Source organism: Gnatocerus cornutus, chromosome 8 (genome assembly GCF_029298725.1).
Source record: "Gnatocerus cornutus isolate USDA-ARS CGAHR chromosome 8, icGnaCorn1.1, whole genome shotgun sequence".
Taxonomy (NCBI): Eukaryota; Metazoa; Arthropoda; class Insecta; order Coleoptera; family Tenebrionidae; genus Gnatocerus; species Gnatocerus cornutus.
In genome coordinates, this window is record NC_142240.1 from 11309035 (window position 1) to 11331844 (window position 22810).

At 35.0% G+C, this 22810-nt stretch overlaps 5 protein-coding genes across 5 annotated transcripts; 2 read left to right on the forward strand and 3 right to left on the reverse strand.

Moving 5' to 3' along the window:
- Positions 1 to 2873: 2873 nt before the first annotated feature.
- LOC148169814 (uncharacterized) lies at positions 2874 to 4735 on the reverse strand. The gene is made up of 2 exons (XM_088042996.1): positions 4645 to 4735; positions 2874 to 4251 (listed from the first exon to the last, which is right to left on the reverse strand). Exons 1-2 carry the CDS (start codon positions 4654 to 4656, stop codon positions 2998 to 3000), a joined length of 1266 nt encoding a protein of 421 aa, XP_087899122.1. The 5' UTR covers positions 4657 to 4735; the 3' UTR covers positions 2874 to 2997.
- A 6337-nt stretch (positions 4736 to 11072) lies between these two features.
- LOC148169815 (uncharacterized) lies at positions 11073 to 16297 on the reverse strand. The gene is made up of 2 exons (XM_088043381.1): positions 16227 to 16297; positions 11073 to 12457 (listed from the first exon to the last, which is right to left on the reverse strand). The coding sequence occupies exons 1-2, from the start codon at positions 16242 to 16244 to the stop codon at positions 11237 to 11239; spliced, it is 1239 nt and encodes a 412-aa protein (XP_087899507.1). The 5' UTR covers positions 16245 to 16297; the 3' UTR covers positions 11073 to 11236.
- A 1413-nt stretch (positions 16298 to 17710) lies between these two features.
- On the reverse strand, positions 17711 to 18880 carry LOC148169816 (beta-1,3-galactosyltransferase 5). The gene has a single exon (XM_088043833.1). The coding sequence runs from the start codon at positions 18878 to 18880 to the stop codon at positions 17774 to 17776; it is 1107 nt and encodes a 368-aa protein (XP_087899959.1). The 3' UTR covers positions 17711 to 17773.
- A 110-nt stretch (positions 18881 to 18990) lies between these two features.
- LOC148169817 (histone deacetylase 8-like) lies at positions 18991 to 20654 on the forward strand. Its single transcript, XM_088043832.1, has 5 exons — positions 18991 to 19382; positions 19431 to 19768; positions 19813 to 19919; positions 19967 to 20430; positions 20476 to 20654. Exons 1-5 carry the CDS (start codon positions 19293 to 19295, stop codon positions 20611 to 20613), a joined length of 1137 nt encoding a protein of 378 aa, XP_087899958.1. The 5' UTR covers positions 18991 to 19292; the 3' UTR covers positions 20614 to 20654.
- A 179-nt stretch (positions 20655 to 20833) lies between these two features.
- Positions 20834 to 22708, forward strand: LOC148169818 (nucleosome assembly protein 1-like 1). The gene is made up of 3 exons (XM_088042618.1): positions 20834 to 20981; positions 21269 to 21882; positions 21938 to 22708. Exons 2-3 carry the CDS (start codon positions 21274 to 21276, stop codon positions 22475 to 22477), a joined length of 1149 nt encoding a protein of 382 aa, XP_087898744.1. The 5' UTR covers positions 20834 to 20981; positions 21269 to 21273; the 3' UTR covers positions 22478 to 22708.
- Positions 22709 to 22810: the final 102 nt, after the last annotated feature.

Sequence of the window (22810 nt, forward strand, 5' to 3'; positions counted from 1 at the left end):
GCACAGAGATCATCAAATGTTTGCATTAAAGTCTAAACAAATTGTGGATTTTGTTAGTCAGTTTTAAACTTCTTAATCTCTAAAATCTGCTTTTTTACATCCGTTTTCTTTACTTCATAGCTCTGATTTATAAAATTTTCTTCAAAATGTTTTGTTATTTTGCATGCTTGGAATTATTTTCTTTAATTTAATAGGTTTTTCTTTGCATTAAATTAATTTAATGTTTAAATAAAATTTTTGAATTGTGATTTTTTATACGTTTTTTCATAATTTTAAAACAAATTGACTTTTTTCACACTACAGTTCTTAACTCGCCAAACCAGTTCTTTGAAGCCTCATTTTTGATATTACTTAGTGATACTTTTTCTTACGATTTCCCAGTCTTTTTTTTTAATCAAACTTATTTTAAATATCACTTTCTACCATAAGAAAATTTTTGTAGGCCAACATTTATCTTAATTTCAATAATTTTTTGCTGATTGATTTTCATCTGATATTCAACATATTTTAAGGCCCATAAATTTTTTTTTGCGTTTGTAATTTCTTTGAGAAGTTCATTTTCCTTGGATCTGTAAGAGCAATCTGTTGGCATAGTTGCCAACTATCAGAGCTTTCAACAGCAGGATTCGATAGTTCAGCAGGAATGGTCACTGTAAGAAATAGCGGTATGCAGCGCCATCAGACGCCTTAAATTATGTTTTGTAAAGTCTGCAACTTTAGTGTAAAATACACCAGTGTTTTACTGGACAAGGATTTTTATTTTCTCTTGAAGAACAGGAACAAAATGCGAGAAAAATTGTGGTGAAAACCACATCTCTCTATCTGTCGTAATTTCCGTGTTATGGAGCACCGACATTTCCGGACCTTCAAAATCTTTGAAATTTTAATCGGCCATAAGTCATTTGTTTGTTGAAGTACGAGCAGTGGCGGAGCTAGGGGTGGGCCAGGGTGGGCTAGGCCCACCTTGAAATTTCGGTGCCCACCTGTGGGCCCACCTAATAAAACTGAACATATCAATTTAGAAAAAAATACTAAAGAGTACTTGCAAAAAATATTTGATTTTCGGATTGCCTCAAGGAGTTTGATGAATATTACGTACGTATCATTATCAGCACGATATCCGGTAACGCCTGCTCGAATTAATAGGTGATAAATTTTGGAAACACAGCGTAACTAAATACTACCGACTGAATTTCTTCAAGGAATTGGTAATTAAATACGAATTTGTTATGACTAAAAGAAAAAAATATGTCCAGAATACCTTCTTCTCACTTAGTTCTTCGTAGGCCGTGCTCGTGTAATCATTCTAATTGAAGAAAACTTTACTGATAATGAGTGCTAAACGCAAAATACAGGATTACTTTAGTCAATTGACACTCAAAAGACAAAAGGATGAAAATGAAATCTGTATTGCTGTATTAATCAATCAATCAATCAATCTGTATTGCTGTCGGCACCCTCCCTTGCTCTCTGGGGCGCGAGTTCTGGGACACCCTGTATATGGCCCACCTTAAAAAAAGTTGACCCAAAGTAGGCCCACCCGAGTTAAATGTTCTAGCTACGCCACTGAGTACGAGACAAATTAGCACCGTTTTGAATTCTGCATAAAATTCCAATAACTTGGGTTTACTATACAAATAAACTAGATATTGACCGAATCATGTTTAGTCTTTTTGTTCTCATTTTTAACAAACGTTTTCGGTGCGAAAATGGCGTTTAATACTTTTGAGTTATACATCATTCAAAAGAGCAGCCCCAGATCTATCAACCAACCAAATCTTTGATCGGTAAGACAAATAGTTTACCAATAACGCTCAGAAAAACAACATTTAAAACATTTTCAGTAACCATCAAATTTTGAATATTTGAGAGCGAATTTTAAAGAAAAAATAATGACGAAGACCGCATCTTTCTGTCTGTCGTAGTTTCGGACATATCGAGAATTCTATTTCTTTGCTTCTAACTATTTTAGCGCAAATTTAGAACACAATAAGTTAATTAAAAAAATCAAAATCACTATTCCCTTAAATTTAATTTCGCAAAATTAATAATTCATTCCTCCAGTGCCAGTGCCAAACCATTTTCCCACACTCCATTAAATAAATATAGTGCAGTCACCTTGATAAAGAAAAGACTGCTAAACTATTTTCTTATATGAATTAATTATAGACCAGTAATTTCACTCTTCCATGTAAAAAAAGTGTTTAATGGGCTTAACACTTTTACCCGCATCCTGCAAGTGCATTCATATTCTTTAGAAACACTTCCAATGCCTTTAAAAATGTTTACCGCTCGAATGTACACATAAACATCATATGAAGACATTAACTCTGCATTATTACGTTGCGTGAAACGAGATTAGATTTTTATGTCTTCATAGTGTCCAGCTTGCTTTCACACATTTAACTTTTTTTCACGGAAGCAAAGAGAATTGCTCATCACAGGAAACATGCAAATTTTGTGTCGGTATTTCGTCATCGGAAATAAAACGTTAATTGCCAATTGCCCGTTTTGATTGATTATGCTAATTCAAATTAATAAATCTCGGTGAAAAGCCCGAAGATAATTATTTTCCAGCAAATTACGAGCCATAAATTATGAAAGTTGACTAATTTCGTCTAACTATGCCATATGCACTTCTTGGTGCAGGCGTAACCTTAACTATTTTAATTTAGTGGTCATTAAAATGTAAAATGCTGTTTACGTCCATATTTAACCACTAAAAAAAACTTCAGAAAATTTTAAGTGACATGCGAGCAATTATTCGTGGTGTTAACCACAGAAAGTCGCCAAGTAGTGCATGTCATTTTAGTACATCCATGTTCCATTATTCTGACACGCAATTACAATTAACGAATTCGAAAATCCAAAAGTGTTAACGGAACAATATTTTATTGAAAACACAAACAGGGAGTAATAAATAAAATCTTAAAATAAACAGTCTAAAAAGGCGATAAAACATCTAAGTGGTGCTAGCAACGATAGGAGTGATAGAACCTAGTAAACTCGGAATCTTCTTTGGTACGACAAGTCGAAAGGTGGAGGTCTCAAATTAGTGTGCAAATCATTAGAGTATCTCGGCTGACGTTTTAAGGGCTCTTCGCGAGCGTCGTTGAAACTCGAGGAGATGGGCTGGGGCTTCCCGTAGATCTTAAATTGGTATCTATTGTCTTCAGCTTGATAGTCCTGGAACTGAGGCTCTTGTCTGTAGATAACTTGAACGGGTTTGCTTTGGCTGTTCTCTTCCACCGGAATGGTTCTATAGTTCTGTTGAAGATAATTGATCTCTTGAGCCGGTTGCTCCTGGGCAAACTTCGGAATGTACACCTGAGTTTTCAACTGTTCTTCTGCATATCTCGTATCAACTGGTATAGCTACAGGCTCACGCAACAGCGAGGTATCCAGAGGTAACTTCGGAACCACAACAGGAGTCTTCTCAGCCTGAGCTTGAGATTTCCTCACGTAGAAAAACGTGTTTTGTTGAGGAGCATTGCTACTATCAATGCCGTTGTTATAATCGAACTCTTGGCTTCTCCCAAGAGCCCTAGAATGATCAAACTGAGACTCAGACCGTGGAAACTTCTGCGAAATTGGTATCTCCGTGCTCCGGATAATCTCAACACTCGGGCTCAAGTTCCTCCACGAGTATTTCTGTTGCAACTCTTGTGTGTTTTGAACTTGAGGTTTCAACTGCTCGAGAGCTTTATAGTACTTTTGCGTGGATGGTGATAGATTCGCCTGTGTTAGTAAGACTTTAGGGTTGGAATAAGTGACCAATTGTGCTTTGGGTTTAATTCCAGACAACTTCTGCTTCTTGGTACTGATAAGAGCAGCAGATACGTACTCCTGTGGTGTCATATTTAGCGCCGGTATTTCCACCTGTTCGTTTTGTTTGCGAGTACCTGTGATAATCTCACCGTTGTCTAAATTACGATTACGCGTGTATTTTGGGGGAGTTGGTGGCGGCGCTGGTTTGTTACCATTGGTAAAAGTCACACTGTAGCCAACATTAAAGAGTTGACTCTGAGGAGGACTCGTGGGATACTCCTGCGGGTACTGACTGAAGACTTTCCTTGATTCGGCGTGTGGGTTGAAATTAACTTTGACACTGCTTTCAGCCGCTGGGTCTGGATAAAACGGGTTCTCGTGGACGATGTTATTTCCATAACTAACGAGTTGTCTTCTTTGGGCTATTTCTTTGGGCTCACGGAAAGCGTTGACCACCACCGAACAAAACAGGATGACTGAGACCTGGAAATTAAACTAATTAACGCTCTAATTCAATATTAGGTGTACGGAAACATGATTATATCTCTGGCAATGACCGGAACATCATTAATTTATTATGAACGCACGGAGAGACAAGTTCGCCTTCGTCCACGCATTCCGGAGATTTCTTCATGATGCATAAAAATTCTTTCGTGTTATGTTCCAGTATGCAAATGAGTGCATCGTTTGAAAATACGGAATTTTCTTACGTCCCAATAACCTTGATAACAATCGCGAATTTTCTTCAATAAAAAATTTAGGCGCAGGTACCGATCTTTCGTGATTCCAGGTTGTAATGCGTGGAGGTCTTATTGATTAAACAATTTTATTATCTAAGGTGGAGGATAATTTTTGTTGAAAAAAATGGGTACTCACTAGGAACTTCATATTCTCAGTTTAATAAGTGGAGAAATCTTCGAGCACTACCACCATTTGTTGTCAACCCACTTCGTCTATCCTCAAGCACCACAAATGAAATGAGGGATTTTAAACAGATATATTCAGTATATAGTTTCCCCCCCATTCCGTACCAGTACAAGAAGCGCACAATTATTACCATAAAACACACGGCTTTCGGAATAACTTTCTCAGATGGCACCGGCACGAAGTTTTGCACAAAAAAGGAATTGTTATTTCACACAATGCGGGCTCAACTAGCAAAAAATTGCGTTAAATAATGATTACAACGTTCATTGCCTCCAAATCTCGACCGAAGGGGCGAAACTGGCTTTCTTGTCGCCATACAGAATCAGATTTTCCTTTTTCACGGTGATGACGGTTAATTAAAATTCGCTCACGATATTCATGTAAAATATGTATTTAGTGTCTAGAAATTTCTTGGTAATGATGATAAAAATTGTTTCAGCTTCTAATTTCTATCAGTCAGGGTTGATTAGTTCCGTCGCAGGCAATTACCGAAAATGTTGCAGGGGTCAAGAACACCAAGTAAAAGTTATTCAATACATTGCAAATCATTGATAGAAAGTGCAAGTTCACACAGTCCTTATAAGAGCAATTTAAACTAAATTACTATAGAATCTCGTCAAGTTTTTCCGTTATCTATTTTCTATTTGAATCCAGTGCTTTTCCATTGAAATCAAACGTGGAAGCAGCGCGTTTTCCTGTTTTCTATCGACAGTGACCATGCTGCAAAAGTACTGGTTTCACTTTCTTGTTTTGTGTTTAACATTGTTTTTACTGTAAATGGCTGTGCAATGTCATTACATTAGAAATTTTTATTTATTGCTAGTCCATTGATTTTGATAAACACTTGGGTGCGTACTTTAATTATTCTTTCTTAAACTCTTCCGAATGTTAAATCAAGTGGAACTGTATAAACAAGAGTTTTGATAAACGACCAATTCACGCAAGAATCCTATTCAACATCTTCGCGGTGATGTCCTGAATAACTTCAATTTTTAAAAACGCGTTTAGCCATAAAATTAATGGTTCTGATTGTGAGAGAATCAGGAGTTGGCACGAAAAATTATAAAGAGTAATTAAGTGGAAAATTTGCTGCTTTCTTGCAAATTCCTGTCGACCTAGTTATTCCTCCAATTGAACTACGATTGTGTTTGTAACGTTATTAGTTTTTCCAGGACAAATTTTCAATAATCAACTAAAAAAATCGATCAGGTAATCATACTAATAAAAACTTTAGCTCTCACGATGCAAGATGTTTGTTCAGCGTAGTAACGATCCTAGTACGCCAATAAAAATAAAACGTGATTTAATTCATAATTAGGTAAAAGTTCAAGGACGTGTGTAAATTCTTCACGCAAATGAATGTGAAGAATTGGCAAGGAATAAGAGAAGAGCATACATAGAAACTGAAGAATTGTATAAAAATCTGAAGATGGAATGACAATTGAGAAAGTTGAGGAAATCTGGGAGGTCAAGGAGTTCTCGAAATTCTGGAGTTTTTCAAAGTATGGAAAAGTGGAGTATTCAAAAATTTTTTTTAAAAATTATAAAATCACACCTATTAAAAACAAGAATAGAGAGAAATCAAGTCAATTTTGGGATGTTTGAAACATTTAGAGACTTTCGGGTTCGTTTAAAAAAAAAAATTAAAATATGTTTGTTGCTCCTTAACTTTGAAATTTAGAACAAATAAGATAAGAGTAGCAACTGTCCTAAATTTCGTCGCTGTAGTCCTCACACAACCACAGATACGATTTTTTTTATTTTGAGACTTTAGGGTTCGTTCTAAAATTGTATTTTTGATCGTGTTAGCCCTATATCTATGAAATTTGATGAGGTTGCTTCTCCTAACTCAGTTATTAACTGTACAAAATTTAAAAGTCCTCTGAGCAACAGACACTGATTAAAAAAGTTACATTTTTAGAACAAACTTAAAAATCTCAACATTAAAAAAAGTGTATCTTTACTCTTAACTCGTTAATTAACTGTTCTAAATTCTAAAGCAACAGATTCGGATTTAAAAAAATATATATATTTATTTATTTTCGTCCTAAAAAGGATTAGGTTCGTCCAAAAATTTTTTTTTTTTAAACTGAATCTATTGCTCCAGAATTTTGAAATTAAATACACTTAATAAATGGGTTCAAATTAGCAACCTCTTCAAATTTCATCGCTGTAGCGCTAACACAACTGAAATTACATTTTTTTTTGTTTTAAGTTTTTCGCGTTTGTCCTAAAAACAAAAATTTCTAAAATCTTAGCCTGCTGCTCTTTCAAAAATCTGCAGAATCTAGAGAATTAAATATTGAAATAGTCATCTTTCTAGAGATTATTTCCAAAATGTTTCATGAATTCCATATAACGGGAACAATTTTTAATAAAGATGTAGAATAATTGCATATAAAGTAAGTACAGAAAAATTCCAAAATTTGATAAATCTATAAAATTAGAAAACTCGATAATTTAAGAAATATTACGTTTCACTGTTGTGAAGAGTGTATAATTCTATCAATATCGAAAGGATCTAATGATTGTTTATTAATAATAAACGACATCTTTCCAAAGGCCATTAAAAAGAAAATTAATTGTTTCAACATTGCATCAGGACATTTTCCATAATGACAATGACATTAACTGACCACATCTGCTATACCACACATTTATTCGCGGTTAATTAAAGTAAAAAGTTCGCTTTCTATAGGCATATCAACAATTTTAGTTCACTTTTGTTTTCTTGTTATTCATTGCCGATAATCCGATTTTTTGAAGCAGGAAAACCATTACACAATTTCATGTTCTCTTTTTCAGTTACATTTCCTTTTGAAAACATTTCCGTTTTATAATTAATCCAAAATTTATGTTTATTCTACTTATCTGAAATAAAATATTTATGTTTGCTGTTTTTTGTAAATTTTTCCACCAAGTAGGTGAAATACCAATTTAAGAGAAACCTATGTTTTATTCACTACCACGCGTTAATAACATATTCTCGCACTTTTTATCCAAGCGAAACAAGTATGCGTGATATTACTATCCATCGTAATTTAATAGAATAGCTATTGACTGTCCAGATGGTACATCGCGAAAAAGTCTTTTCAAAAACATGTTGCAATACCTTTGTGATACAATTCAATTAACTGTACGAACACATACAAATTCGTTTCACTTTCTTCATATTAACAAAGGATAAAATTTGTGGGTTTTATTAGAATTAATTTAATGCTTCCTTCTTCTCTAACATATGCGATAAATAATGTCGATAGAAGAATAATAAATTCGTCAAGGATGGAAAAACTAGCAAAACCACGTCAGTAAAGTAGTTTAACTATGTCGGAGGTTAAAGTTCGTGCAACATTCTTCTATGTGAAAAATAACGGAAATTCTGATTTTGTGACATTTTCGAAACGGTATGCATTCTTTATTCCACTTAATTCAAAGTAATTAGTTAAATTAATATTTTGGGTGTCTACAATTTACAACAAATAGCTGCGCGACTGGTGTTATGGTTAGCTGATCATGTGTGTTTTCAAGAGTTCTTGTGCTGTTGAACTAGACTTTTCCAAATTTTCCAGAGGACCTGCTACAAATAAATGTACACAATTACGTACAAATAATAAGTGTGACAATGGAAACATTTACTTCTCTTTTTTACAGAACGCTACCCAAAAAGTTTCCTTATTGCGTTTTAAGAATGTTAAATACTAGAAAAATATTTCCCCTTGTTGGGTTATTTATTTTTCATGAATATTTAATAATATTCTAATGTAATTTAAAAACATAGATACATACCTAATTTGAGGTATTTTGTTATATTCAATTTTCTGTGAAAAAATAAAACAAATTAGAATTAGAAAATTTTGGAGAATTTATTGTCTGTTCCGGAATTAAACAGATATTACTAAAGTCTATTATTAATTCCGTCAAATTACACAATTACACATCAAAATTGTCCACATTTACAGTCTTTAATAGTAAGGAGAGGCGTCCAAAAGCCTTGAATATTTTTCGTTTGAACGTGTAATTCTAGTGGTTTTAAGGCATTGGTAATAAAAATGGAGAGTATTTTATTTGCGTGTCTTATTAATTCTGTCAAATTTTAAATTTATGGAACAGAAGACACCGGTATAGTTGTAAACAATATAAAGTCAAATCGTGCAAAAGCAGATACTAAACTTATTCAAACTGTCCTCGAAAGTATGCGCATTTGAGGTAGACAACCAACAATACCGTTCGCTCTTAAAACAGGCAACCAACTATATACTTGTTTTCATCCAAGTTACAGTCGAATCTCGATTCGTCCGCGCTTACAGCGAGAATTTATGTGTAGCGCAACTTTTCAGACCAAACGTTAGTCCGGCTCCCAAAAATGCAAAAATTTATATAAAAAATGGCCGTTTTAAACCACCATGCAACCAATAGATGTACTGCTCGGGCCTTCTAGCTTCCCTCTCATGGATAAAATTATTTACGTGAAAAGTATTTGATATGTTTCCCTTTAAATTTTATGGCTGACCTTTCGTCCTCCGCAAACATTTTTTTGCTGAACTTAAAAAAGTTACGTAATCGTGTTTAATTAGTCGCTCGGAGTTTCATTTATATCGCGGCGGTCGTCGAAGACGGATAAGTGATAATGTGATTAGCTGATTAGTGAGAGATCTCGTGATTTTGAAATGGAATAGTTGCGGGGTAAGTACTACTCAATGGTATATTTAGAAACGTTCCGGTTTATACAAAATTCTCCCCTATTTCTCGGGAGTTTGGGTTTATTAGTTTTAACAACTTTGCTTTTGTGTTAGCTTTCCTCTCGTGAACAAAATAATTTCCGTGAAACGTATTTGATTTATTTCCCTCTAATTTTCGTGGCTTCGGCACTTGAAACAAGTGAAGTGACCTTTTGTCCGCAACAAATGTTCAATTGAGAAAAAAAAGTTACGTAATCTTATTTAATGAGTGATTCGGGGTGTCAGTCTTATTGAGGTAGTGTAAATGTGACTTTGTACGAACTAGCGCGATTTTGAAATTGAATAGTTGCGGGGTGGGTACTAATTGGTGGTTTATTTAGAAACGTTTCAATTTAGTTTCGCTTTAGTTTCTCGCGACATTTAGTTTATTAGTTTTCACAATTTTGCTTTCGATTAAAGTTAAACGTTTTTAAGTTAGTCAGTAATTAGCTTCACGCGTTAGCCCTTCTATTGGAGAGATACAGTAATTTATTTGAAACTTGTTTTCTTTTATTTTTTTATTTTTATTTGGTGGCCTAGGGCTTAGGAAAAATTCTAAAAAAGAGTTAGGTAATCACGTAATGTAATCAAAATCATATTTCATTAGTTCACTCAGAATATCAATTATTTAGCGACTCTCGTCGATGCTAGACGTGTACACATAATAAATAATGGGCGATTTTGGAATTGAGTTGCTGCGGAGTGAGTTCTAGTCGATAGTTTAGTTTATTAATAAGTATTTCGAGTTAGTTTTTCGAGACTTTTCGTTTATTGGTTTTCATAATTTTTACTTTTATTTAGAGTTAAACATGGGTTTAATGTTTTTCATATTCGAAAAAGTTCGACGTGGATGAGACAGTCCCGACGTTTTCATTAATTTCTCTTTTTTTTTAGGAACTGTTAAGAAGTTTTTTATCTTGTAGATTGCAGCAGAATTTAAAAAAATGAAACACGATTAGAACACCAAGGGTGCTGGCACTTAACACCACCGCCCGCAACAACCGTCTCGACGCTATAATTTAATTTCTCTTTCTTTCAGAAATTGTTAAGGATTTTTTAATGTTTTTCATGCTGTAGATTGCATCACAGATAAAACAGGTGTTGCTCTCTTTTGTTTTGTGTGAATCATAGTGGATCCAATTCCGGAGGGCCCGGTCCTGACTAAATACACCAATCGTATTCAAATGTCTGATAGTCGTTTTGATTGCCGTCCTGGTGTCCATTAACCAGGACTAATAAGGACGCTGTTGCCAGTCTTAACCCCGGATGAATAGAAGGAAGGTTTGAAGACACGGTTAGCTAGGGTAAAATATGCAAAATACGTAAAATATGTCTCGAAATAGGGGTTTTCTTAAAAAATATATTTTTTCCGTAATACTCTCGTGTTGGATTTTTATGGTGTTTGACTACAAAGAAGTAAATAGAACCGCAATTAATGTTCATTACATTTTTTCAACCGTCTTTCTCTTTACATTAGCGTCTAATTTAATTAATTCTTTATGGACAATTTCAATATTCTTCCAAATAAATTCGCTCTCATAAAGTAACAGCTTAACTTTAAATTTGTAATTAAAGAATTTGAAAAAGAAATTTCTTTCACACTAATACATAAAAAAGTGCATGTTAAAAAAACAATTTTTGACTTTGTAAAAAATAAACTTGTAATTACAAACAGTATAATAAGTACAAATCACTTAATAATATAATACTTCGACATTGCACGGTACATTTCCATCTTAGGTACTTCCAACTCCACAGAGTCAAAATCTTCAAGGTACATTTTTATCATAAATAAGACTATATCAATATAAATTACATCACACCTACGCCCTGATTGGATCTAATTTAATAACTTCATCTATTTTCGTTTCGGGTTTTATTCTCAAATATCTTCGTTTTTTACTTCTTTTTTGATGGGCGTGGTAATTATACGGAGTCTCATTCTCAGGAGGAGCTGGTACATAATTCACTTGGTGTTCAGGCTCCTCTTGTTGATAAGTTTGAACATTTTGATAGTACATTTGGGGCATATCTGATTGTTGATAATAATATTGCTGAGTTGATCCATCTCCTGGACTAGTATAGCCGTAGTGCATCTCAGGAGTTTGTACCTGAACAGCGCTGTAAGCACCATCTGGAATAGCAATTTTGATGGTTTTAGTAGGAGGACTCACTCCGAGCTGATTTTTATCGGTGCGGAAGATAACTTGAGTGTGAGTTTGTTTGGGGAAATTTTCATGCGTTAGAAGATTGTCGGAGTTGTGATAGTCCTGTTGGACATACTGATACATCTGTTGGTACTCTTGAGGTGGTTCTTCGTAGTGTTGCGGTTGTTGATACTGTTGGTACTGTTGTTGGGGTTGATACTGCTCCTGCTGATATTGCTCTTCTTGATAGTGATACTGAGGTTGAGGTTGTTGCTCTACCAATGAATTCTGCACGTATTTACTGAGCAACCCTTGAATGTCAATGGAATTAACCACAGAAGCCAAAGGATGATTCTGTGGGAGTTTCGCGTGCAGCGATCCCGAAGGATCATTCAACTGACTGGGATAAACTCTAAGAATAATAACAGGGACTTGAGGTTCATTGGCGTAGGATTGTGGGAGGTGGGTACTCAGTCCTCCAGCTTGACCGTGGTTGTTGACTGTTGAATACAGAGTCGTTCCTGGTTGGTAATACTGCTTAAGATTTTTACTCGGTAGTTGGTACGACACCGACTTCTGGAAATCATACTGATGACTTTTGATACCATTACTGAAATAATTTGGAGGGCCTCGATAAGGAGGAATGTCATGTTGCGAATACTTGTAGACTTGATACTTCGGCGATGATTGATGGTATCCGTAACCCAACGACGAATCGATCGTTCTTTTATAATTTTTCGATGTTTTATTCTCATTTGGGTCCACAATTTCAATGGCTATAATAGCAGGGGGTAAAGGTTTTGCCTTCCCGATGAGTTTCTTATTAAGGATAGTGGAATCATCTTTGAATTTCTTCGTCGTTTTCGCGTCCGCGACCGCCAAGTACAAGAAAATGACCTGCAAAATAACTGGCATTAGTGATGAAACCATGAAGCTGCAGACAAATTTTATTGTGGGAAAATGACATAATACCGCTGTGGAAATGCGAATTAAATGTGGCTCCGGTAAGCACGAAGAAAGTGAAAATAATTCCGGATTCCCTATTTATCTAGTAATCACGTTACTGGTTGATGTAATCTGGTGCCATCTGCCGGACTTTCACTGCAAAAGTACTTTCTATCGTTAGAATACATCTCCGGGATATATGACAGATGATGGCCTTACGAATCAAAACAACGATTCCAATGAAAGGAAAATTTTGAGACACTTTCGTTGCGTAATTGGATCGATTTCAAACAAAGCTGATGGGAAAACGTGTGGTCACATTTTTAATGGACCATAAATATCGACCTTTGGGAGAAAGCATTCGATATATGAAAAGTGTGACCACAAGAAAAATTAAATTGTTTCTAACGCGTGAAAGTCTGTTGTTTCTGTTAAAGGCGGTCTTGATGCCGTAATTTTTGTGAAGGTTCTAAACTGATATAACTAACATAATAGCCACGAGCAATAATCAAAGTAACTGACACTGATTCTTCCATCAATGACTGTCGATAAAATCGTGCCATCATTACATGAACTGTTGTGTGTATATAATTCTTACACTTCCTTTCATTATTTCTTGACACGTGTATTATGTTACACGTTGTTAATTGTTATCAGATGTAGTTTCATTCATGTTATCTAAATATGTAGAGTGAGAAGATTAAAAGATAATAAAGTACTTTGACTTTTATTCCTAATTACTGCAAAAAATAGTTAAATATTTCTTAATCTTTGACCTTGGCGTGTTGATCAGTTAGCCGGGAGAGTTAATTATAGTGAAGGGTTACTTCTAATCAAATCACGGTTGCAAATTTTCGATTTCAAGTAGTTTCCAATCTTCGGTATTAAGATAATTATAGATCTGCTAGGCGGTTCTTAGCTAAAGCTAAATGTTATTTATAATTCATATAAATTACACCGAAAAAAAAACCTTTTAATCAGAAAAATGTTTCTTAAAGAATTGAAATTTTTGCACTCGAAATAAGGTCGAATTCTTATCATATAAGAAGCGGGAAAAACGATGCCAGAAACTTCGTCCTTCTATTTATCCTAATTCCGGAAATAAGGATTCAAAAAGCTATAAGCACCTATAAATTATAATCGCGTCTAATTCGATTATCTAATTCGATTATTTGTTGACCTGAGAAATGAAAAAAAAATTTGAATTCTGTTTAAAGACAAATTGCATATTATATATTTATAAAGTTACATCCAATTGGCATTCACTTGGTTGCAACTTGAAAAAATCATTTTATTTAGAGCATCAAAACTCAAACCAAAAAATTATGTAACCGAAAAAAAAAGTAACAGGCCAAAAAAAATATCCTTTTACTCAGCGCAATAAATGGTGGGCTGAAAGTAAGAGGAATCTAAATAGATTGATTTGAAGTGTCTTTTTAATTTAATTGGTAATCTAACATTGACACTATTAGGCACTAAAACATGATAAAAAATTAGCTGTTACAGTTACCTAAATGTAAATTCGGTGCGTGTTACATAAAATTCTGTCATTAGAATAACCACTGGATGCCTACACTTTTCATTCTACGCTCTTCAGATTTGACACATAAATTTCACAATACGCCACGTTACATCTATTGTTATTTTTCAAATGTTAACTAATTTATATATGCGGTTAAAATATGGCAGAATGTTAATACCTGGTGCCAAAATTCCAAACCGCAAATATCGCCGAAATAATCAGTCTATGCTGTGTTGTAACAGTTGGGAAATGGTATAATTTTGGTTTTGGTAATTAATTACCTATACAAATTTAAAAGTGGAAGGTTTAAAACCTTGAAGATCTCAAATATTGACGCCTTGGAGCTCGCACTTTTCATCAGAATAAGTAATGTGAAAAACCGAACTTTCACAGCTGGATGATGCTCAGGTGCTTGAATCAGTAGCTACTTTTTATCAAAATAATTAATTCTAAAAACGCAATAAAAACAAGCACCGGTATATCCTGAAATCCTTAATAAATCTTTTCAAAGTGAGAGTTTCATTGCTCGAAAACAAACAGTTTGAAAAACAAATTAGGCTTTAACGAAATAATAGAAACGATGAGTTCATATATGGTCATTCTAGATTGGCCAATTTCTTACTAATGCTTTAAATTGCTCCAATTTTTGCAGGTGATTACACCAATGTTGCAACCGAGACCCTGAATTCAAGTAATTGGATAGAACCTGTTCACATTAATCTATCAATTAAATCAGAGAAATTGTGAGACTTTGCTAAAAATGCATTTTCTCATTAGCCACTTCCAGGACAGGATTTATATCCTCCCAATTATTGAAGATCAGTACTTTCACTGGTAAAAATACATTACGGGGTACTTAATAACAGTTGTCGATGTACGGGTCTTTGAGAATAAATAAATAACGCATTGTTGTTTTATGTAAGAGAAGCGTCATAATTAAGTAATTTCCTTTGTGGCTTAGTTAAGTACCGCTCATTTGTTCTGACGTAAAACTCGAAAGATGGAGAAATTAAAACACGATATTAATTAGATTTATTACAGTAACTAGAAAAATTCGTGTTGGTCACTATGTCAATGTTATTATATTTCTTAATTTCAGAGGATGATCAGTCATTTACACATTTTAGTTGGAGCTTACGCAAAAGAAAATGCGAAGTAGGACGATCCTTTGATGACAACAGTTATGTCATACTTTCAGAATCTCTAAAAAATGATGCGTGTACAATCTCAATACTCTTTTTATTCCCACTTTTACATTACTTCCATCACGAAAATTCGTCAAGGCGCGTCTTACTACTATTTCTTTTATATGCAGATTTTGTTCTCACTGCTTTCTAAATCTATTTAGATGAAACATTTTTATTTCAAGTTGCATAAAAGTTGTCAGAGTGGACGCAATTGTTATAAATTGAGTGCTCCAGAAATTATGCAAAAATATCCACCAACTATTGCTTTACTTATTTAAATATTTTTAAATCTATTAGCGTACAAATGCGAGTTTGTTAAACATGCAGTTTTGTAAGAGATTAGCAAATTAATCCAAACCCATGACTGGGTTTATGGACTTGTTTCCTGCAAGTTTTGAAATTTAGGCACAGAGATAAAAGCAGTTTCTTTCACGGTGGTGGAGTCTTGCTTCACTATGGTGCATACCAAAAATTTGTCCGGTTAAGCCTTAAAAATTTTAGAAATTATTTGCAAAGCTTTGAAGACTTTTTATTAAATATCTATTAAATGCTCAATTAATAATTCTGTGCGTGCGCTACAAAAATGAGGCAAATAATTCTACATCAAAGTTCTAATTCTCAGGTTTATTTATGTGCGAGAAATTCTGTAAGGTTAAACATTTTACAAACTTAATTGTTCGTATGCTCGCTATGTAGATCATTTAGTTAATTTGCCAAATTAACAATTTAACCTTTCTATTTCAAGGTGCTACATTTGGACAATCTTTTGTAATCCAGTTGGTCCTTAAATCCCAGGAATTTAATGTTCTTTCACTTGTTTTCTGTTTAATTAATTTATTGGACTAATCACTGTTATTAAAATGTCGATAATTTATCAACAATTAATGATCATTACTGGTTATTTATCACTGCAAATTATGGGTACGGAATGTACGATAAGAAAATATGTTTATTATCAAAGAAGGAAATTTCCCTTTCATGCGACTTTCGAGTTTCCCGCATGTTGACTTACCACTGCAATGAACTTCATTCTCACTCCACTAACCACCTACCCACTGCTAATCTCCGATACCTTCAACAGACTAGCATGCAACCTCCGGATTCCTCCAGTTATATACTCACACCAAAACAGCAGCAATGCTTTCTTCCGGTTGGAACAATCATGCATCCGAGAATGCAGCACTGTTCCATTCGCAATTTGTGTCCTATAACTAATGACTTTCATGTAATTTACATTACAAATAATGCACAAATTACGTAAGTGCGTCAAATTTTTTTGAAGTTCAAACGACACGTGCGATACTAAATTATTTTGTGAAAGCAATTGCAATGGTCTGTTCAGTGCTTTATTAGAAATCTCGGGTCTTGTGAGATGAGCGCGTTCTCGCCAAAATCTTATTTCCACCAGAGACTAGCCTAATTAAATGCACATTCGTATGCCAGATGCTTGAAGTTTCAAAAATCATGATGAAGGCTAAGGTTAAAGTGGAAAAACGTAAACTTTCTCCAATCGTGATTACCGGTTTTTGTATTAAAACTGTTAATTTGCGACGTTCTAACTTTATTGTCTTAATTTACTTTGACCACTTTTTATTGCGATAAGTGTTTTGTCAATATTAATCAATTTCCCGCAAGCGCTGAATGCTATTAAAATGTGTACATTTGCACGCAATTAAAGGTGCAAATCGTGGATGAGTGCCTTTGTAATGTAATAAAGCACGGACAGTGAAAGCTATTTTTTTTGAACAGCAGTGTCCAGCTTGTCTTTGATCATTAATTTTACGTGAGGTGAATATGGCACGACTTTTCTTGGAGTTAGATGTAAACAAGTTTCCGACAGGACTGACATGACCTGAGTTTGATTTGGATGAAAGCACGTTACGACATGGAGTGGATGAAAATTAATTAATTGTTATGCTTACATAAATTAACTTCAGATTTGGCGTTACTTCCGGGAGGTCAAAAAAAGTGTAATTTTTAATTTGTGGGTCAATTATAGTTTAATTATTTTAGACGGCTAAAAGTAATATGAAAATTTTCGAAAATCTGTCCATACAATTAAGATACACGTTCATAATTAATTATTATTATTGCAGTTAAAGAAAAATAAATAAATAAAATACTAAATCGGTCAAGTTTTAAAGTTGCTTTCGAATTGAAATGACTTTATGAGAGTATTTGTGATGCCGCGAAACTTTTTCTCTTCGCAAAAACTTGTCTTACAATTTATTACTCTTCTTCGTGTTCTCTCAAACTGAAGAATTTATTTTTTATATTTAACATTGTAATTCTCAAATACATTCACGTCATTAAAAACTTTTATTTGTACACAATAAATATAATGGAGAACTTCACCTTCACCATGTGAAAAGTGAAATATCTGCCAACGCGTTTATGGGTTTGGCAAGAAGAATACCCATTTTTAATATTGCACAGCACAATTTCTAATCGGTTTTTAAAATGCCTGGGGAGACCTTTCAACCAATATGAAACAGATTACAATTGAGTAGTACATTTTATTATAAAAATTATTACAAAATATATACAATTATTGTTATTTCAATGCAATTTATAATTCTCAATAAAACCGCTCCCTCCTTTGAGATTGATCTTCCTCTCAGCCACACACGTCTCATTCATGCTCTTTGTGCGCCGCGTACACCTCTGAGATTCGCACCCTTTCATCACCTCATTAAACTCGTAAAACAGATTATTATCACCCCCATTTGGCCCCACTAGAATATCACACTCCACGTGTTTCTTCACGTCTGCAATGCAGCATTGTAAAAATTCAGCGTGGACAGTAAAATACAGACGCAAATCGTACAGTTTTACTCTTAAATTCTTGGCTAAGACTCCTGTAACAAAAACGTCGTCGATCCAAAAATACTTGAAAAAATGAGCTAATAAAGCTAATTTCGTCGCTATTTTCGGGGTGGTGATGTAAAACCACCCGGAAACAAAGGATGGGTACGTCGAAAAACGGTATTCTTGTTGGGTGACGTACCATTTATTCGCGGGCTCGCGAATGGGTGTCATGTCTCTTAATACGTAGCCTGCGATAGAGCTGGTTGGGAGGTGAATTGTACTAAGTAATTTAACGACTTTTTTTACGTTGAAGACAATGTCGTCGTCCATTTTTATTACGTATTTCGCAGACTGGCAGTTTTCACTCACCCACTTCAGTCCCATCACGTGTTTATAAGTTAAATTTCTATAAGCTTCTTGAAAGTTACCTTGGATGATATCTCCAAATCTTTTACTCTCATGCAGAAGCGCAGTTTGCGTCATGTAGACACTGTCTGGGGCCCCACCTAACAAAAACACGCGTCTTATCTTCATTGCGGATAAGTCTTCTTGGGAGAAAGATCGCCGCATCGCGCTTCTAGTCTCCACATTGTTGCAATGAGAAGTTACTATTATCACAGCCAAAAGGTTTTGATCCACACAGGAATTAGCACTCAGGACGTACTTAAAATCGAGATCAAACAGTTTTTTAGAAAGCCTGCTTTTTTCAGGTATAGTCCATGATAATTCGTGCCAGTTTTTCGTGGGGCCTGCTCTTATAACGCCGTTCCAAGAAAAAATCACAAAGATTATTACAACAAAGGCTAGCAGAAGCACAAAGAAGAAACGTTTGAAGCTGGGGGCGGTCGTGATATCCATGGTGCTCTCATGGTCTGTCGGTGGAGTTTTTCCATAAAATTGGTTGAATTTTTGAGTTTAGAACACTGAGGTTATGTTTTGACGTCAACTTGACACATTTTTGACATTTGGCAACCTGGTGGAGTAGCGTTTGATTGGTTGGAATCTCGCGGCTAAGTTCAAAATCTTAAAAGAAAATTTACGAAAAACGGGGTTTTATATCGCAATAAGATTGGATTATAAACTCGCCTTCGCCACTACCAAGTCTCTTATTTAAATTTATTAAATTTTTCTTGTTAAATAACAAATTTTCACAAAGAAACGGCGCTAATATTTGAATTCCACCTTGGGAATAAACCAATGGGGTGCATCGTTGGTATTCATCCAAAATCGTGTAAACATAACCCCTAAATTTGAATTCAAATTTCTTGAAATGCAAAACGAGAATAAAGACAGAATTGTTTATATCTACAGTGATAATTTGTGTCGGCAGTGTAACCGTTTACCGACAATGCCTAATCGAGTATAATTTCAAACTTGAGGCAACTCCGTTTTATTACTCTTTTTCCAGGCCTCCATGGTCCAAGACCTTATTAACTCCTATGGATTTATGTCCAACGGGAAGCTTTTAGTAGTGCAGAGCTTGGATGCGACTGAAGAAGAGCTAAAACTCTTTCATTCTTCAAGTTTTGTAGACTTTTTGAAAAAAGTGAATGATGCTGAAGATTTTGACCAATTTAGTGAAGAACAAGAGGAATTTGGTTTAGGCTATGATTGCCCCATTCTTACCAAACATTACGATTTTGTTAAAACTTTGGCTGGGGGCTCGTTAACAGCAGCAAAGATCCTTGCAAAGAAAAAGTGTAAAATTGCTATAAACTGGTTTGGGGGTTGGCATCATGCTGAAAGGTATTTTATGATTGATAATTCAAAGTTTCAATAGTGGTTTTCAGGGGTGAAGCATCAGGATTTTGTTATGTGAACGACATTGTCTTGGCAATCCACAAACTGACTGAAACATTTAATAAAATTTTATATCTAGACTTGGATATTCATCATGGTAGATTAAAGCTAGTTTTTACCCCATTTTGATTGTCTGAATTCCAGGGGATGGCGTTCAAAACGCGTTTGAGTACAGTAACAAAATTTTAACTTTATCCCTTCATAAGCTTATGCCTGGATTTTTTCCTGGTACTGGTAGACTGGAAGACAATGGAAGTTCTAAAGGAAAATATTACACTCTGAACATCCCTTTGTTAGAAGGGGTGAGTGATCGAACGTATGTAAAAGTCTTTAAAACAATATTCCCAAAAGTTATGGCAGCATTCGGACCTGACGCCCTAGTAATTCAATGTGGAGCTGATTCTCTTAATGGAGACAGTTTAGGTCAAAGTAACTTGACTCTCAAGGGAGTAGGTCATTGTATTAGGGATGTTTTGAGTTATAATTTACCCACCCTGTTCTGTGGGGGTGGTGGATACAATTTCCCCAACACTGCGAGATTATGGACTTACCTGACTTCTATCATTATCAATGAAGAAATTGATACTGACATACCTGGAGACAGTGAAGTATGTGAAATTGTATGTAAGTTTGATTTTGATGAGTTTTTGCAGTTTTTCACGAGTTATCAACCAACGTATGAGCTACACATTGACGCAGGAAATCAAAAAGACTGCAATACTGCAGATCATGTTACAAAATTGATTGCAGGAGTTGTACAACATTGCATGCATTTACAGTCTCTTAAGTGATGTTTTCTGAAGGAAATTTTTTAAATTCGTTGTAATTTTGTTATAAAAAAAAATTATTCGCAAAGAAAGTTGTTTCATATTTCCCTCTTAGGGGTGGATATTAAAAACGCCCGCCGCGGCTGCAACCATCAATCCACCCCGGCAAAAGCGCGAAATAACCTGAGTTATGTAGTCGACTGTACTTTTTACAACAAAGAACTTTTGCACCATGTTGCCACATGTAATTGGTCCAAAATTTGAACGATGCGCAGATGCAAGAAATTCGTTTGTGTTAGCGACGTAGCCGTGTGAATTTTTCTCTTTCTTGTTGTTGCCACTGGTGGAATATCTCGTCTTCCATCTACCACCATCTTAAAGTTCGGCACAAGGTGAGTGTGAACGCAAAAACGTGTCTTTGAAAAATTTACATTAATAGCGCATTAATTGGAGTGTGAAAGACGTCGTGCCGGTCGAAGTCGGCTGCGACGTAGTTTTTCGGCTTTCAATTAAAATTTTTGACATCTGTATTTCCGTTAGAACCACACGTGTTCCGAAACGAAAAAAATCGCGGATTTTAGTCCAAATGCGGGATTGAAGTGTCTCAGTGGGAAAGAGTGTTGATTCGATCGTTTTCCGTGTTTTTGTGGCTTGAAATTGAGAAAAACTTGTCTTGCAGGTAAAATGGCAACTACAAAACCTGAACAACCTGATGAATCTCTCGAGGACTCTTCCATGGAAGAAGAGGAAACTGACCAGAAGACTCCCCCCAATAAGTTCATGGATTTCACGAATGTCTTAGCATCACTTGAAAGCCAGCGCAACGCTGATAAGTTCAGTCAATTACCCCCGGCGATTAAAAGAAGAGTCAAAGCACTGAAGAAGTTGCAGTTGGAAACTACAAATATTGAAGCGAAGTTTTTTGCAGAAGTGCACGCTTTGGAGTGTAAATACCACAAATTATATGTGCCAATGTATGAAAAAAGGCACACTATAGTAACAGGTGCTTATGAACCAACAGAGGAAGAGTCGCAATGGCCTTCTGACGATGAAGAAGAGAACCTTGGGAATCAACTAAAAAATAAAGCAAAAATTGAAGAAACCAACAAAACCCCTGAAATCATCCCCAAGAACCCAGAAAACACTGACAAACTGGACCCTTCAGGCATCCCCAGCTTCTGGTTAACAATTTTCCAGAACGTCAGCTTACTAGCAGAAATGGTACAACCTCCTGATGAGCCCATTCTCAGCCATCTTCAGGATATCAAAGTTGATTGCTCTGAAAATCCCATGGTAAGACTACCATCATTGTCCATGAAATGATTATAATCTGACAATTTATTTCCAGGGTTTCACTCTTTCATTCCACTTCACACCCAATCAATACTTCACCAACTCAGTGTTAACAAAAGAATATTTCATGAAATGTGAGCCTGAAGATGATGATCCTTTCAACTTTGAAGGCCCTGAAATTTTCAAGTGTAAAGGTTGTACCATTAACTGGAATAAAGGTATGAACGTCACGTTGAAAACCGTCAAGAAGAAGCAGAAACATAAGAGCCGTGGTGTCGTACGCACTGTTACCAAAACCGTGCAAAATGATTCGTTCTTTAACTTCTTCGCGCCTCCGGAACTTCCGGAAAATGCCAAAGGGGAAGATATTGATGATGAGTTGAGACAGTTGTTAACTACAGATTTTGAAATCGGGCATTATATTAGAGAGAGAATAGTTCCTCGCGCCGTTTTGTTCTTCACTGGTGAAGCTGTGGAAGATGAAGATGAGGATTACGAAGACGATGATGATCTTGAGGAAAGCACCGAAGAATCCGACACTGATGATAAGGATAACGACAAGGCTGCTAAAGATGCAAACTGCAAACAACAATAATTCGTGGTTACTTTAATTTTCATTTTTTCTTTGTATTCCGATTCTGCTTTTATTTACGTAATTTATTGTCTAAATTGTTAATTCATTGGTAACAAAACTACGAATCGTTGATTGCTTTGTTGATTTCAGCTTTGATTCGTTTTTTTAAATTTCTTTGTATATTTTGCAAAATAAACACTTAAATACCTGCCGTTTTATACTTGGAAAAATAAAAGTACCACAAACATTCAATTATTTTTTATTTTTTTTGTAGAAACTCAAATTTATTTAGAAGACCTGTTAGGAACAGTCAATAAATAAATTACAGTATTGAACATTCACAAAATGTCGAAA